Here is a 14,083-nt window from a genome sequence, read left to right on the forward strand (position 1 = left end):
CACGTCTCTGTAATTTAAGTTTTTTTTTATTTTTTTTATTTACGCACGTATAGTTTATGAAGAGCTAAATATACGATATTATATATAGGTGCATGCAGATAACGTGGTTACGATTCAGTGGTGCAAGTTACATAAGCATGAAATACTGGGCTTCTTGGTTGGTTACGTTGGTTCGATACAGTTTTGAAGTGCACGTTTTACAGCTTGTCCTATGACTGCGTTCCAGAACTCACCCGGGTCGATCCGAGAGTAGGGAGTATCTACTCTCCGCGTTCCAAAACCTACTCGATGACGTCGTTACCCCCGTGACCCCCAAAAGCGGGTCCTGCTCGAGATCGACTCGCTCTACTCCCTATCAGACGGGAGTAGCTAAGGGTGCGTTCCACAACTAACCCTCGAGTAGGAGTTGGTCACGTGACAGAGTTGTACCACGTGACCTATGAAAGACACGTTAATGTTGGGTACGGGCATGCAATACGGGAACATGAGATGGTGTTTCTTTTCGGTTGTCTTCCAGACAGAAACGGTCAGACCCGAAACAATCGCACATAGTAAGTTGTTCGATTAAAAAGCTTGCCGTATAATGGGGGTGCAGGAAAACTGTAAAAGATGGATACTTGTATCGGTGGGCGCGAACCTTCATTCCAATTTTTACAGCCAATGAAGTAATTAATAAAAATGCCGTTGAAAATAAACATTGCGAACACCTCATCAAACTGTGACTTCGCGGAAGGCATACTATATCCGCCAATGAGGCGGCAGCGGGAAAGGTCACGTACTTTTAGAGAGCCAACAAGGAATGACTGAGGCGTCCCCCTTAAAGTGAGACTTTTGGAATGGCGCCCGAACAGTTAGATGAATTGCATCAGAAAAATTGTTGGTACCAACAGTCTCCAAACGAAATCTCTTCAAAATGATTTTTCGACTTCTCCGATCGTGAGGTCACCAATATGGCGCGCGCGTGGCACGCAGAAAATGACGCATTCTTCTGACGTCACTGGTATGGCGGAAGGTCACATGACTCATCAATGTTTCGTCTAATAATTTTCTCTTATTCGGCGAATTAACTTGGAATTCCGCTCAAACAGTTTTGTCAAAACCGCAATATGCATGAAGAACATCCGCTCGTAGTGGCATGCTGCAACGTCATTAGGCGGTGGTTTCGAATCCCGCGATCTGGACGTCGGCAGTACGCGTACTAACCCCTCCTTCGTGCTATCTCCACCTCTGTATGCGCTCATAGCAATAGTTGCTTCGCGGTGCTGGAACTTAAAAAATACTGCGAGGAACACGCATGGCTGAAATTCTCAGCGAAGTTTTATACTTTAAGGAAAGGCTCGAGAAGACTGACCACGCTCAGTCTGAAGACAACGCACGACGTCAAAAGCTCCTTTCGGTCATCATAAAAATTGGAACCCACAATTCCCGTATGAACAGAACAGAACAAAACAAACAACCAAGGGAGCAACTTCAAACAAATCCTCTTTATTTTGGACATCAACTTCATGTATGACCACTCTCAGTTCACTCATTTCTTAATATACCGTAAAGATTCGCTTGCATTGGACACTAGAAAGAAGAAACAAACAAAACAAGGAGGAAGAGAACAGAAAGAGAGCAGAAAACGAAACCCAAAAAATCTCCCACCGGAAAAACGTGTAATCTTGGCTGCCTATAGTACATACACACACATTTAAGACACATTATACCGACACAAATAAATAATCGATTTTTTTTTCTCTCTCTCTCTCGTAATTTCGAAACAAAAAGGTTTCTTCTGGTTTTTAGTCACGTTTCCTGCGCCTAAAAGTCTAGGCTAACTTCGTCGCGTGCTCTATGTACAAAATTAACATTAGTGTAAAGGGAAAAATACAGAAGAGAGTGCGAATAGCACACAATCATGTATAGTTGAAAACAATGCTGCCGCGCTATACCAAGTCAGCACTGCAGCGCAACGATCGCGCCATGAAATCTCACGAAACTTTCGGGAGAAAAAAAAACATGGCACACGAATTAGATACTCGGAGAGTACCTTGAGCAGTACAGTAGCCTCGCAATACTGACTAAGTAACAGAACTGAGATATAGCGAGTCTGATCTTGAGCGTTTCAAACATGGAGGGAAGACGACGACGTGGGCACCTTCAGGGCTGTTTCGCCAGGCACATCCAAAGGCTGTACCCAAGGAGTGCAGACAACTGCGAAACCGGAAAACTATAGTGGCGACGTTACATGACTGGCCCGTTGATTCAGCTTTACATTTCGATAAAAAAAAGTCTCCTCGTTCTTTCCTCCATATACGTCTCAAGCCTCTTCCGCGTCAAATGTTAACAGGAGATTTAAAAAATACCCGTATTGCGCAAGAAGGGGGTTCGAAGCATTTCTGACTTCTTTGAGATCATGTGCTCATTAATACTAGTTTACCAAAAAGATTATATCCTTCGGGAATCAGGATACAAAGAAACACACACACGTCCTCGTTCTTCAATTTTCCCTTTCCTATATGCATTGTATGGAAGCACACACATTACCCGTACACCATTGAAGAATTCACATCCCGTGTATCATACTCCATCCCTTGCTTACCAAAGAACACAATTCATTTTGAAGAAAGGGGTATACTATAGGAATCCATAGTGGAGAAAATAATACGCTTTCAAATAAAAATAAAGATCGAAGGGGGCAAACAAAGGATTGAGGATCGCCAAGATAATAAACACAAGAAATTTGGCATTGCAACACACTGATGACACATAGGAACTTAGATTTCAGGTGGTATTATGCACCCATGCTAAAATGAACCCCTTTTGCGCGTGCCTCAGTTCATGTAATGCATAATACTGCTTGTGGTATGTGGGATAACGACGACTTGGTAATTTTCTACCCGACCCTTTTTTGACAATCATATGTATGAGAAATCAAAAGTGGATATTTCTGCACATCAGTATAGGTATACTGGATGACCTGATTTCGTGGCAAAAGCTGGTTGTCTTTCCGATTTTCAACACCGTGGAAAAGTATGCAGCAACGCATCGTTATAACGAAGCCGACGACACCGGAAAAATTTGATATAAGCGCCAATTCGACGCGCCACAAGAGTGACGCTGGCTTTGGAAGCGAGCTGAAGCTCAGGGAGAGCTTTAAAAGTAATATTCAAGCAAGCAAACAAGACTTTGGTGATGATCTTGGCAGCCCTTCAATTTAGGTGTAACAAGAATCCAAACAAAAGAAAAGCGATTTCGTTATAACGAGGATATGCTGTATATACGCAGAAGTTCATTTTCCAGAAGTTCATGTGCGCAGCACGTAGGCCTTTTGTAGTCTGACTTCCTTATTTGGTCCCCATTGCAAAACCCTGTGCCTACTTACGTACCAAGTTCACATCACATCGCAGTGCACGTTCTGCATGGCAGTTCGCACGCGCCTTCAACATGCAGACAGGACGAAGGGAAGAGAGGAGGAGCGGAAAGCGTCTCGAGAATGTGTATATATAGATATATGTATATATTTATGTACCCGTACAAGTAACAGTGCAGAGGACGCTGCCTACCGCACTTTATTTTGATATTGAGACGCCGTTTGATTCTCGTACTCTTTGAATGCTCCAAAAACGTGTATGGCCAAAACAGCTGCCAAGGTTGGGAAAAATGGAAAGAGCCGTATACCCTATATGTATAGACACGGCTTTTCTAACCATACCAAGAAGAAAAGGTGCTGCAGCACAGGGTTTTGCAACGCGTTGTATGGCTTCGATCTGCCCTGTATATGTATATGAGGTGCCGGAGTTCAGTGCATTGCGATAACGGATGGAGAAAAAAATAGGTTAAGGATTACGTTAGATATATCATACCACAATTAATAATTAGATATCGTAGATTATTTCACCACAGTTAGAGTATTTGTGTAGCCTCGAAGATTGGTTTGATTACGAGCTTTGTAATCTTATCAGTATAACTTATCGCACTGTGTTTAAGTCGCCATTAAATTTCTTTCGCGATTAGGAAATTCACTTTTTTGCTTAAGGTAAAGTTACCTCAATTTATCTACAAAGACGGTCACGGTATCGTTTTGATTATGCATATTTGTGAAGCCTTTTTTTGAGGCTGATCATTTTTGTTTGATAAATTTTAAAATAATAAAGTTTAACATAGGAACTGCCCTGCTATCCAGTGAACTCGCACCTCGATTGACCAACACGATTGGGCGACGGATAAAGGAAACCTTGCCAACATGAACCACTATAGAAGAACGCAACAATGTCCCGAGCACTTTCTCCCGAGTAATACTCACTTAAATAGGGGGTTTGTTTACTACAGAGCACTCCTGAAACTGGCTATTATATCGGTATCGGTTTTGATATTCAAGCGTGTACATTCAAAACAGCTTTGATTCTCCTGGGACCCGTTCCATGGTGTTTCCTGCGAAATACAGTTACGTTAAGTGTGGGTCATGCGATGTATATATATGCTACCTTGAAAGGAAGTAATGATCGGAATGATCGGGTATCGGTTACCTATGGGCACATCACAAACTGTTGAGAAAAACTGTGTGCCTTATACACACAACATATGCATGTGCGATATAGGTAACAGACCTGGGAGTTTTCAAGAAAATAGTACGCACTCGCCCTTCAAACGGGATGTTTTGAACATTCCCTGTCAGTTGGTCTGCTTTCAGGACAGCCAAGGGATAGACAACTTGTTTTATGCCTAGTGTTTTCGAAAATAACTTCGTCCGAATCTTTGTGGAAGAATTGCTCAGGGGGGCAATCTGGAGGCACACTTAATTAGGTGTCACAGCGGGCTCGCGACCATTGGTACGAGATGATTTTCGTGATGCAATCACACCGCAATTCGCCCTTAATGCTTTAGGTTCTGTGCGAAGTAGGTAAATAATCCGTGTTCAAATCAAGGACATTACTCGAGTGAGCGACTCAAAAGCTGGAGCCGCGCTGATGCTGATGCTAACTGATGGCTAACTGATGTTCGTCGGCAGACGCCGTAATATTTCCTTTTGTTCTATGCGACAGCCTCATAGTCCATCTCTTGACCTGTCCTGGGCTGACCTCAAAGTCGTGAACCAATTGGAGCGAGGCATGTAAAAATATTCTCCTATACCTCTGAGCGTGTACCCGTGTCGTCCCCGACGTGACCTCAGCTCTTGGAGCCATCGGGTCTGTATAGATACAACACACAACACAGTTCTCGGCAACTCACGAACGGCAGGTGCAGTTGACGTTAAGAGGACGCCGTTAAAGCGTACGAACCGTTACTGGCGTCGCTTTCCGCGCGGTCGCTCGGGGGCAGCGCCCTGAGCGGGAGGGGTCGTAAACAGTCTATCTCTGACCCGGACGTCAACTCTTCTTCTAACGCAAGGCCGTCGTCGTCGTCCTCATCCTCTGGCGCTTCAGAGTCCGATCGTGAACTAGACAGGTCGAGTACCCCATCCATTGGCACGGGGTACCTGTAGGCGGACGACGGTAAAAGGATTGGCGTGGGGGATATAGACATGTCCAACGGTTCCGTTTGTTCCTGGAGGAACAGGTCGCGCTGCTGAGGCGTCAGAATCCGTATGGTATGACGAGGTTTCCGCCGGCTCTTCGGTGGCTCCAGAGAGCCCGTGTGGGCCGCAGGCGGTTGCACCGTCGGTGGGGTAGGGGGCGTTGGCGGTGGAGGTGCGTCGACGTCGTAACTGAGGTCGTCGTAGGCTTTCGGTCGCCGTCCCCTGCGTGGCTTGCCGGCGTTCGCTTCGTCCTTGGGGCACTTGTGGTGCATGAGGTGGTGCCGTCGCCGGAACCGGCCCAGGCAGAGCTTGCACTCGAAGGGTTTCTCGCCCTTGTGTATGAGCATGTGCGCCTTGAGCTGGTTGGAGTCTGAGAACTTGGAGTCGCAGAGCTCGCAGGCGTACGGGCGCTCGCCCGTATGCACTCGGAGGTGCCTCCGGAGGTTTGCAACCTGTCGTGGTGAAAAATATTGTCATGGACACACGTATACTATATGGACGATGATCACGGAGACAGCACATGCGCGACGCTCTCCGGAATAATTTTGCCAAATTCTGAATTTGAAAATATCAGCACCCTGTATTTAACGTCCCTCGTGGAGGGAGGACAACGTGTCTATGTAACTTGTCTTGCCATACATATCCAACCGGTTGGTTTATATGCGTTCTCTTACATATATACTCAGGTTATGGTGACGCTCCCTGATATACCAAGGTTGCTGATTCGGACCGCGCCGAATGTCAGCATGATATACTAATTTCTTGGATACATGCATCGTCCTTCCTTGAGGGGAGTTAAATTCTGGGAACCGAGTGCTGAGATTTCCTCGGGACGGGCAAAATTAATCCAGAGGGCGACGACGAAGTTTATGATCGCAGTTATCTCGTGACGTAAAGGCACCTAAACGACGTAAAGGCGTTGTTAGGCTGTAGTTCGTTAGCGGGACCACTGACTTCTAAAAATTAGTGTAAGCATTTGAAAGGTAAATATCGCATACAAGTGAAAGAAGGTCATATACTGAATCTAAAAATATAAGAATTACGCACTACGTGGTGCGGGCATGGGACTGTGCCACGTTTTGGGTCTGAAGGCTCCAGGAAAGATGGTGGATCATCTCCGAGAAACGGGCGATACAATTTAATTTTTATGCTCTTCACACAATATACGAGGGTCATTCCTGTTTAATTTCGTTTCTAACTTGTTCCTGCTTCAGGTAAAATTATATCGTTTACCTAGTTTTTTTTTTTTGTTAAAAAAACGCAGTGGTCCCGGTAACGAACTATATCATAGGAGAATAGGTAATGTAGATTAGAAATAGGTACCTGAACGAACTGTCGCTCGCAGTGCGTGCAGTGGTATGGCTTTTCCCCTGTATGGAGGCGCATGTGCGTCTTGAGATGGTGATCCCTGGTGAAGCGTTTCTGGCAGACCTTACACTCAAACGGCTTCTCACCCGTGTGTGTCCGCTCGTGGTTCTGCAGGACGTGCTTGTAGCCGAAGGATCGGTTACAGACACTGCACAGGAACACTTTGTCCCGGGCGGGCTCACGACGACCACTCTGCAGAAGGTTCGACAGGAAGGCCAGCTCTCCCGTCGTCGACGAAGCAGCGCCCGGAAGTGGTGGACTGCAGCCACGAGAGTTGAGTGGCAGGGCCACCGGAGGCACCAGGGACGTACCCGTCGTGCTGCCTGGACTCCCGTTACGACGCTCGTCTGCCTCAGTGGCTTCCTTCATGACGGCTCCGCTCTGCTAGCCTGGAATACAAGAGCGGTGGCTTTAAAACCCATTGCGAGGAAGGCTGAACGTCTGCTGTCATAATATACCGTCATCGCCCCAGTGACGTTCCTTCGGGAACTACGCTAGTCCTCGTCAGAATTTATCGGAAAGCTCCGCGACATTGTGGTGGCTCGAAAAATCTGGGACGCACTCTTCATTGTGCGTAACTTTGACGACAACTTTACAGTTTAATAGCATTGGGGGAATCTCCTGTCGCATTGAATCAGCCTGTACTCAGCGCAGTCTTCTTGATAGCAGTTCTATAGTACCTTCGGTGTTGATTCTAGCAAATTATAGTGCGTTACGTGCGATAGCAGGATATGTTGCTAAATAGTAGGCCCCTTATTGCAAGACATTTCCCGCTGCATAACACGCGCATTATGTCGCGGACATGCACGTCATCCACGGGTGGGTGTTAGACTGGACACTGGAGTTTTTCCTGAAAAGAGCCGTTCCTATGATGTCATGCAACTCGCGGTCCGTCCACCGTTTGTTTAAGTGTCATGTTCGGGAAGAGTGGGAATGCTAGATTATAGTCGACGAACACACGAGCTAGCGAAGAGCATTATTCATGTGCACCGCGTTCGGTGACAGCAACAGTTCGACAGAGCAGTACGTCTCTGGTTATCTTTTGCTTCCTTTTTTTATGGAGTACTCGAACAGATAAACCGATTGACGCTCTGTGAACCTGCGTTTCACATCTGCACACGACTTGCGACTCACAAAGACCAGGGGGATCTTGACCTGGAGGGTTCGAACCACGACCTGTGGAGGTGCCCATAGATTACACCACGCGTACGTTAGGAACTTATCATCAGCATTTCTTTTGTTCAGCACGTACGCGACCTACGACCTGCTAGATTATACCGACCACGTCGTAATCAGTTATCGGTCACTCATGCAGGAGCCCGATCCGCGCTCTAGGTCGGCACGCGAGATCTTCATCATGCGTGAATGGAGGTGGAAATTTGAATTCTGAACGCGCGGAAGCGGACATACGTAAAAGCTCTAAATCCCCCAGAGCTTTTAAAGTCGGTAGCGTGTCCGTCTGCTGATCACAAGGCCGAGGACGGTGCTAACCTGGTGGAGGGGTATACAACACGCCGTCTTTCGCGAGGGGCGTTAAATGTGGTGTGCCGTGTCTCGAGATTTCGGCGCACGTGAAGCAACCCTGTTAATTCATTAATTACCAAAATTAATCCACAGATCCGACCACTGTGGCGTCGCTCATGAACGCAGTTTTCTCGTGACGTAAAGCCCCGAATCGTTTTCAGCGGACATTCGTCCGCTGCCGACAGCAAAAGCTGACATAAAAACGGTAATGAAAGAATGATGATGATAATCAATTTACAACCTTAGCAATAACGCATGTCCCGTGGGACACGGACTGGTCGTACAAAAATCCCCAAGGCAAGCTGAAGTACAAGATGTTGGGTGTGTACAAGGTGATGTAACGGGCCAATGAGATGCGCCAGCGCTAACTTTCTTAGTGCGGCACTGGGGAAGAGGTGCATGACATGGTCGCGTGCACATTCGACGCCCGAAGGCGAGCACTGCTTTCAGTGAGTAGGATTTCCTTTCTATGGAATAGTACCAACACGCAAACGCTGAATTAGTGCAGCTTCACTCAGACTTGTATTCACACAGCTATAAACACCCATAGAGCTGAACATGGCTTTGTTATATACAGTCTGAATACTACGGCTCAGGTTTCTGATTAGTATATGAGGTGAGCCTAAAACCGAGCAACACTGCCATTACATTTGTCGAGGTTAAGTTCCCGCGGATCACTTTTCGGATCAATGCCATCCCAATAGCTGATAAATTTCCCACGCATCACAAAAGAACGGAGATACACGCGAGAAGGAATAAAAGCTATCCTTTACGTACCATAAAATGCGATACGTATCCTTCACGTGCTCCATATATCTTTCCGTGAAACGCTCCCAGATGAGTTACAAGGATATCCACACGGGTTCACCACGTAACGTGCCACTCACACACATCAAACCGTATTCCAAGCTTCGCCTTCCAGAAAACCACGACCCGTCCCGAAGGCGGTCACGACTCGGACTGAATGCGACCCGCACCGGCCACCAACAAAAGGGATCGAAAAAAAAAAATCCTGCGTAACCTGGACCCTTCTTTCCGCAAAGATTTCTCCCTTTTTATCCCGAAAAAGAAGGAAAACACCGAAAAACTCCTTCCCCTTCATACGCTACATCCGTTGAGTCCTTCGCCTCCCGGCTATTGTGGATTGTGCTCTAGCAGTTCCTGTCTTTCAATTTTTACAATAACAAAAAAAGAAAAAAAAATAACAGAGATTTGGCCAAGCTAAACAAACGAAAGGCACGCCGCGAGCAGCTAGCCTACGCAATCATAAGCCAAGTAAAAAATAAACAGAAAACTAAAAAGAAAGGCGCACACAGTCGGCACGCAAGTTAGCGCAGTTCAAACACTAAAAAAGAAACAAAATGTTTTTTTTTCTTTCATGGTGTGGCTTTCTGCCTGCAATACAATATCCTTTCTTCCTGTCTTTTTTAAGCGGACAGTCCTTTTTGAGATTCCATCTTTCCCGAAGCTATCGGGGGACGAGTTTTAGGAGGGTTATTGCTTAATTACGCTCGCCTAAAAAAAAGAGAGAGAGGAGGTGCTGTAGGCGTTTTGCACCAAGGTCGAAAGCTTAAAAAAATATACTTGTTTAGCGGGCAAGGGGTTCCTGTCTTTTCGCCGGAAAGGTACACGTCTCTTTTTTTAAGGAACAATAAAGGAACACATGTACCGCGGGATAGGAAGGGTGCAATAAAACGGCTACAGAGGGGGTCCTAAAAAAAAGACGGGCGCTTAAAAAGGCTTGAGGTGTCAAATACGCCGACAATGCGGCACGTGTACCCGAAACTATACTGCACCAACCGATAGAGTTGTAGAAGCTCTTGGTGTGCATGTGGCGGAACTTGAAAGGTGCCGCTGCGATCGCAAGTGATGCGCCCCGAGGTGTGGAATATATAGGCTCCGTATGTTTACCTTGCAGGTTGTTGTTCCTGTGGTGAGCTGCTAAGGAATATTGTGTATCGTTTATTGGCGTAACTTGTTCGTCAAGGTCGCGTTACTGTGATTGAAGGTTTCACGCGCGCACCACGGCGCCGTCCTGGTGGCGGGTATCAGGACAAATAATGGCGGCGCGCGTGGTGGGAGGTAATTGGTGTTTCGTTCGGCGGTGGTCGGATTTATATGCTTTTTGACTGTCATTTTGGTGGCTGTTGTGCTTGGCATGTGCTTGAGTGTGAGTGTTCTTGTGCTGTCTTGTTTCAGTGTGTACTTTTTTTCTGCCGATATGGCACCTGTAAGAAACTGTTCCCTCGTCCAGTTAACGGAAAATTTGACAATTGGGTGGTACTTTCTCTCTCTCTCTCTCTTACGCGCTCTGCCCCCCCCCCTTCTCTGGCCACTGCAAAACAGAGTGTTGCAAAAATTCCTGCAGAGACGCAAACAGCTTGGCGTAATTTTAATTGAAGTTTCGCACGAGTTCCACACATTTCTATTACTCGTACTAATAATCACCATGTTATTGTTATTATTATTACTACTACCACTACTACTATTCGTTGTAGGCGTCGTTGTGGACAAGTGAAGCATCGTTTAAGCTCACAGAGAATCTACTATTTGTTTGTCATGGCCGCTTGAGTAACTCATGTAGTAGAAATAAGGAGGGAACCGTAGGTTAATGGTAGGTTAGGACGCTTCCTGAGCCACGTTCATGGGAAACCTGCGCAGTATATACCTAGGTCCACGTAACGCTATTGGCGTGAGTCACACGGTGTATGAAAGTGACTGGAAGTCTACGGTATTGATGTCAAGTGTGAGCCCACCGATAAAACAGAGTGGAATGTCGGAATCGGGTCACCGGGGACAAAAGAAAGCGGCATTGCAGGGCGGGAGCGAAATCCTAACTATTGGAGCTCGCTGCCCATAGAATTTGAGCTGGAGATACTGTGTTGGCCTTATTGTTCTAAATGTTCCTTTCTGGCAGATGGGGACCACAAGCAGCATGCTTGATATTTTGGATGCTTTATTAGCGTCGCCAAGTGAATGTCTGCATGGATAGCCCACACAACTCGGTGGTATAAAAAATTCGAAGCCTTCCAGCCTTTAACGCGATCTTAGGGAACGATCCGATCCACGCAACGTTGCGCAACGCGCAACGTTGAGTCAGGATAGCATCCTCGACCGTTCGAGTCACTCTTTTTGCTGCTTTTTCATCAACCGCGTCCCGGTGTTGCCTTGTACTATATAACACATGGACCCCGTCAGGGGCTGCGCGAAAACGGCTTTTCGTGTTGTGCGCAGGAAACTTGAGTGTGCAGAATCTTAATTTAGCTAAATATTTAGCTTAATTTAATTAATCAAATTAGCTACACGTAGATGACGAACAATAACCTCATTAAATCTACTCCAAATTATCATTATTTTATAACCCCCATGCATTTTTGAGGCACGTGGCCCGTTTCTTTCACCCTTCAGTACTATTCAGTACTAAAAGAGAACTTGACCGTTTGACACGCAAACCACTGCACGAAATGATACTCTCGATTTGAGGAGAGCAGGGCGTATACGCCGTTATGTGACAATCAACGTAATCAATGTAAAAGGCCTCCCAGTTTCAACAATCATTTAGAATGATTGTATGCGGTGAAGCTCTGTACGTTATGCGTGTTAAATATGGTCGTGCATCCTCCATCTTTGGTATCCTTCCGCTGTGTAGAAAAGTACCGCTTCATGGCACGGCAGACTTTCGTTAATGTCCAATCGTGTGGAAACCTTTGAGCTCCTGTATTTGTTTCGATAAAAAAGAAAAAAGAAAAATTACTGCTCTCTCCTATACGGTGTCTATTCCGGCCGCCATTTTCTTCAGCTGTCAGCGACACTTTGGAACACAACACAACACAACTGCATGCTACGCCTCGGCATCTTAAAAGCGTGGCCAAATAAATATGATAACAAAATCTCGCAAAGACGACCATATACCTCGGCAAAACTTTCTCGCGAGCATGTGTCATTCATGCTCGTTCATGCTCAATTTGGTGAATGAGTTGAGCTATGCTCATAGCTCGAGTGAGTGAGCAGGAGGCACAAGATCCGACCTCTTCACTCAAGATTATCGACGAAAAACTTGTCCAATTTTTATATTAATTTGACCCCAAAGCTATTACTTATGCATTTTTCACACATCGCTCTGTGTATTGCGGAAAGCCTTGTAGAAATCATCCTTGGTATACGATGAATGGCACGTCTACACAACGAGCATGCATCCATCAGTCCCATATATGCTCACGACATGCAGACAGTCATTCGCGGCTATAGCACCACCACAAGAGACGCCGTCCAATCGATCTGTGCATCGATTCGGGCTTTTTTCTTCCCTCTCTCTCTACTTTCGAACCACGGCTTCCCCCGGAGCAGCACCAGAGAGGATAAAAAAATATAAAAGAAAAAAGAAACGAATGGTGTAGGCGCGCGCGTAGAGTTGTTTTTCAGCAGACGGCCACGTAGACGGTGAGGTAAGAATGAAGAAAGCAGAGAAAAAGTAGGACTCACTCCATAAAATGACGATGATAAAAAATAGGAGAAATGGAATGAAAAGGAAAGGCGAAGGTCGTTTCTTCTTTTTCGTTCGCACGGAGTATGTGTTGACAAAAGAAAGACGACGACATGGGGCTGAAAATGCAGCTGTGCGTGGGTGGTCGTGCACGGGAGCAGAGGTGGGGAAATTACTTTTATTTTGTAATGCATTACCATTACTCATTGCTTGCATAAAAAACATTACATTACATTACATTACATTACATTACATTACTCATTACTTTTTGGATATTAGTAATGCATTAGTAATGTCATTACTTTAACGAAGTAATGGCATTACTCTGGCATTACATTTACATTTTAGGGCATAAGCCTCAAAGATGCTATGCATAAGTCTTTCCCTTGCTTATTATTATTTTTTTTTTTTTTGCTATACGCAATAGCCACCCGAGTATCCCCAAATTGGTGCCACTAAATCCCCGCAGAAGCGAGTCTGATAGGCAAGGACTATAGATAAGATTTATTGCAGATGCCTTTTCTAGCATTATGGAGCAGGCGGATGAAGCCCAGCCTACAGAAAAAATGGCAGAAAAACTACCTCTGACAGCACAAGAGAAACTAACAGAGTACCATACCAAAACAGTGAATCACTACAGCAATAATTACGTGTTACCTTCATAGAGGCTATGTTTCTATTTCACTGATTATCTTTTACTCCAAATGTACACAGGAGAAAATCGGTGATATCATCATGTAGACACTTGTGACACACACCACCGACTGTTGAACCCTTGCAGAATTTCCAAGGCCGCGCCTTTCTCTTTCCATGTTGCCCTGTGCTCATTGTTAAAGGCGGGTTGAAGAAAACATGGATGTTCCAAATCTTCGCGTGGCACAGTGAACATTCGACAAAAGTAATGAGTAATGCCGCCCTGCATTACTCAGTCAAAATGTAATGCATTACCATTACTCATTACTTGCTGGCAAAATGTAATTCATTACCATTACTCATTACTCAAAAGTAATGCATTACCAGTAATGCATTACTTTGTAATGCATTACTCCCCACCTCTGCACGGGAGATATATATGTTTCTAATCTGCAGCCTTTGTGTGGTGAAACAACTGTTCGCGAGTAATACAGTTGTCGGCCGTAACTTTGCCCACTAATTTTGAGGTCTTTCGTCCGCACACTGTGCGCCATGCAGTACGAATATTTGACGTA

The 14,083-nt window shown here is 45.6% G+C and overlaps 1 protein-coding gene and 1 long non-coding RNA gene across 2 annotated transcripts in view; one reads left to right on the forward strand and one right to left on the reverse strand.

The window, feature by feature from the left end:
• LOC135394171 (uncharacterized) overlaps positions 1–14,083 on the forward strand; it is a 62,391-nt gene that overhangs the window by 17,907 nt on the left and 30,401 nt on the right. The gene's annotated exons all lie outside the window — the stretch shown is intronic.
• The window catches only part of LOC135394170 (Krueppel homolog 1-like), a 64,806-nt gene continuing 52,192 nt past the window's right edge, over positions 1,470–14,083 (reverse strand). Inside the window, exons 4-6 of the mRNA XM_064624751.1 lie at positions 6,824–7,257; positions 5,265–5,952; positions 1,470–5,173 (exon numbers count right to left, since the gene is read on the reverse strand). Of these exons, the coding sequence (XP_064480821.1) occupies positions 4,962–5,173; positions 5,265–5,952; positions 6,824–7,237 (1,314 nt within the window). The 5' untranslated portion in view covers positions 7,238–7,257 and the 3' untranslated portion in view covers positions 1,470–4,961. The remainder of the gene's footprint in view (positions 5,174–5,264; positions 5,953–6,823; positions 7,258–14,083) is intronic.

This window comes from Ornithodoros turicata, chromosome 5, assembly GCF_037126465.1.
Source record: "Ornithodoros turicata isolate Travis chromosome 5, ASM3712646v1, whole genome shotgun sequence".
Classification (NCBI taxonomy): Eukaryota; Metazoa; Arthropoda; class Arachnida; order Ixodida; family Argasidae; genus Ornithodoros; species Ornithodoros turicata.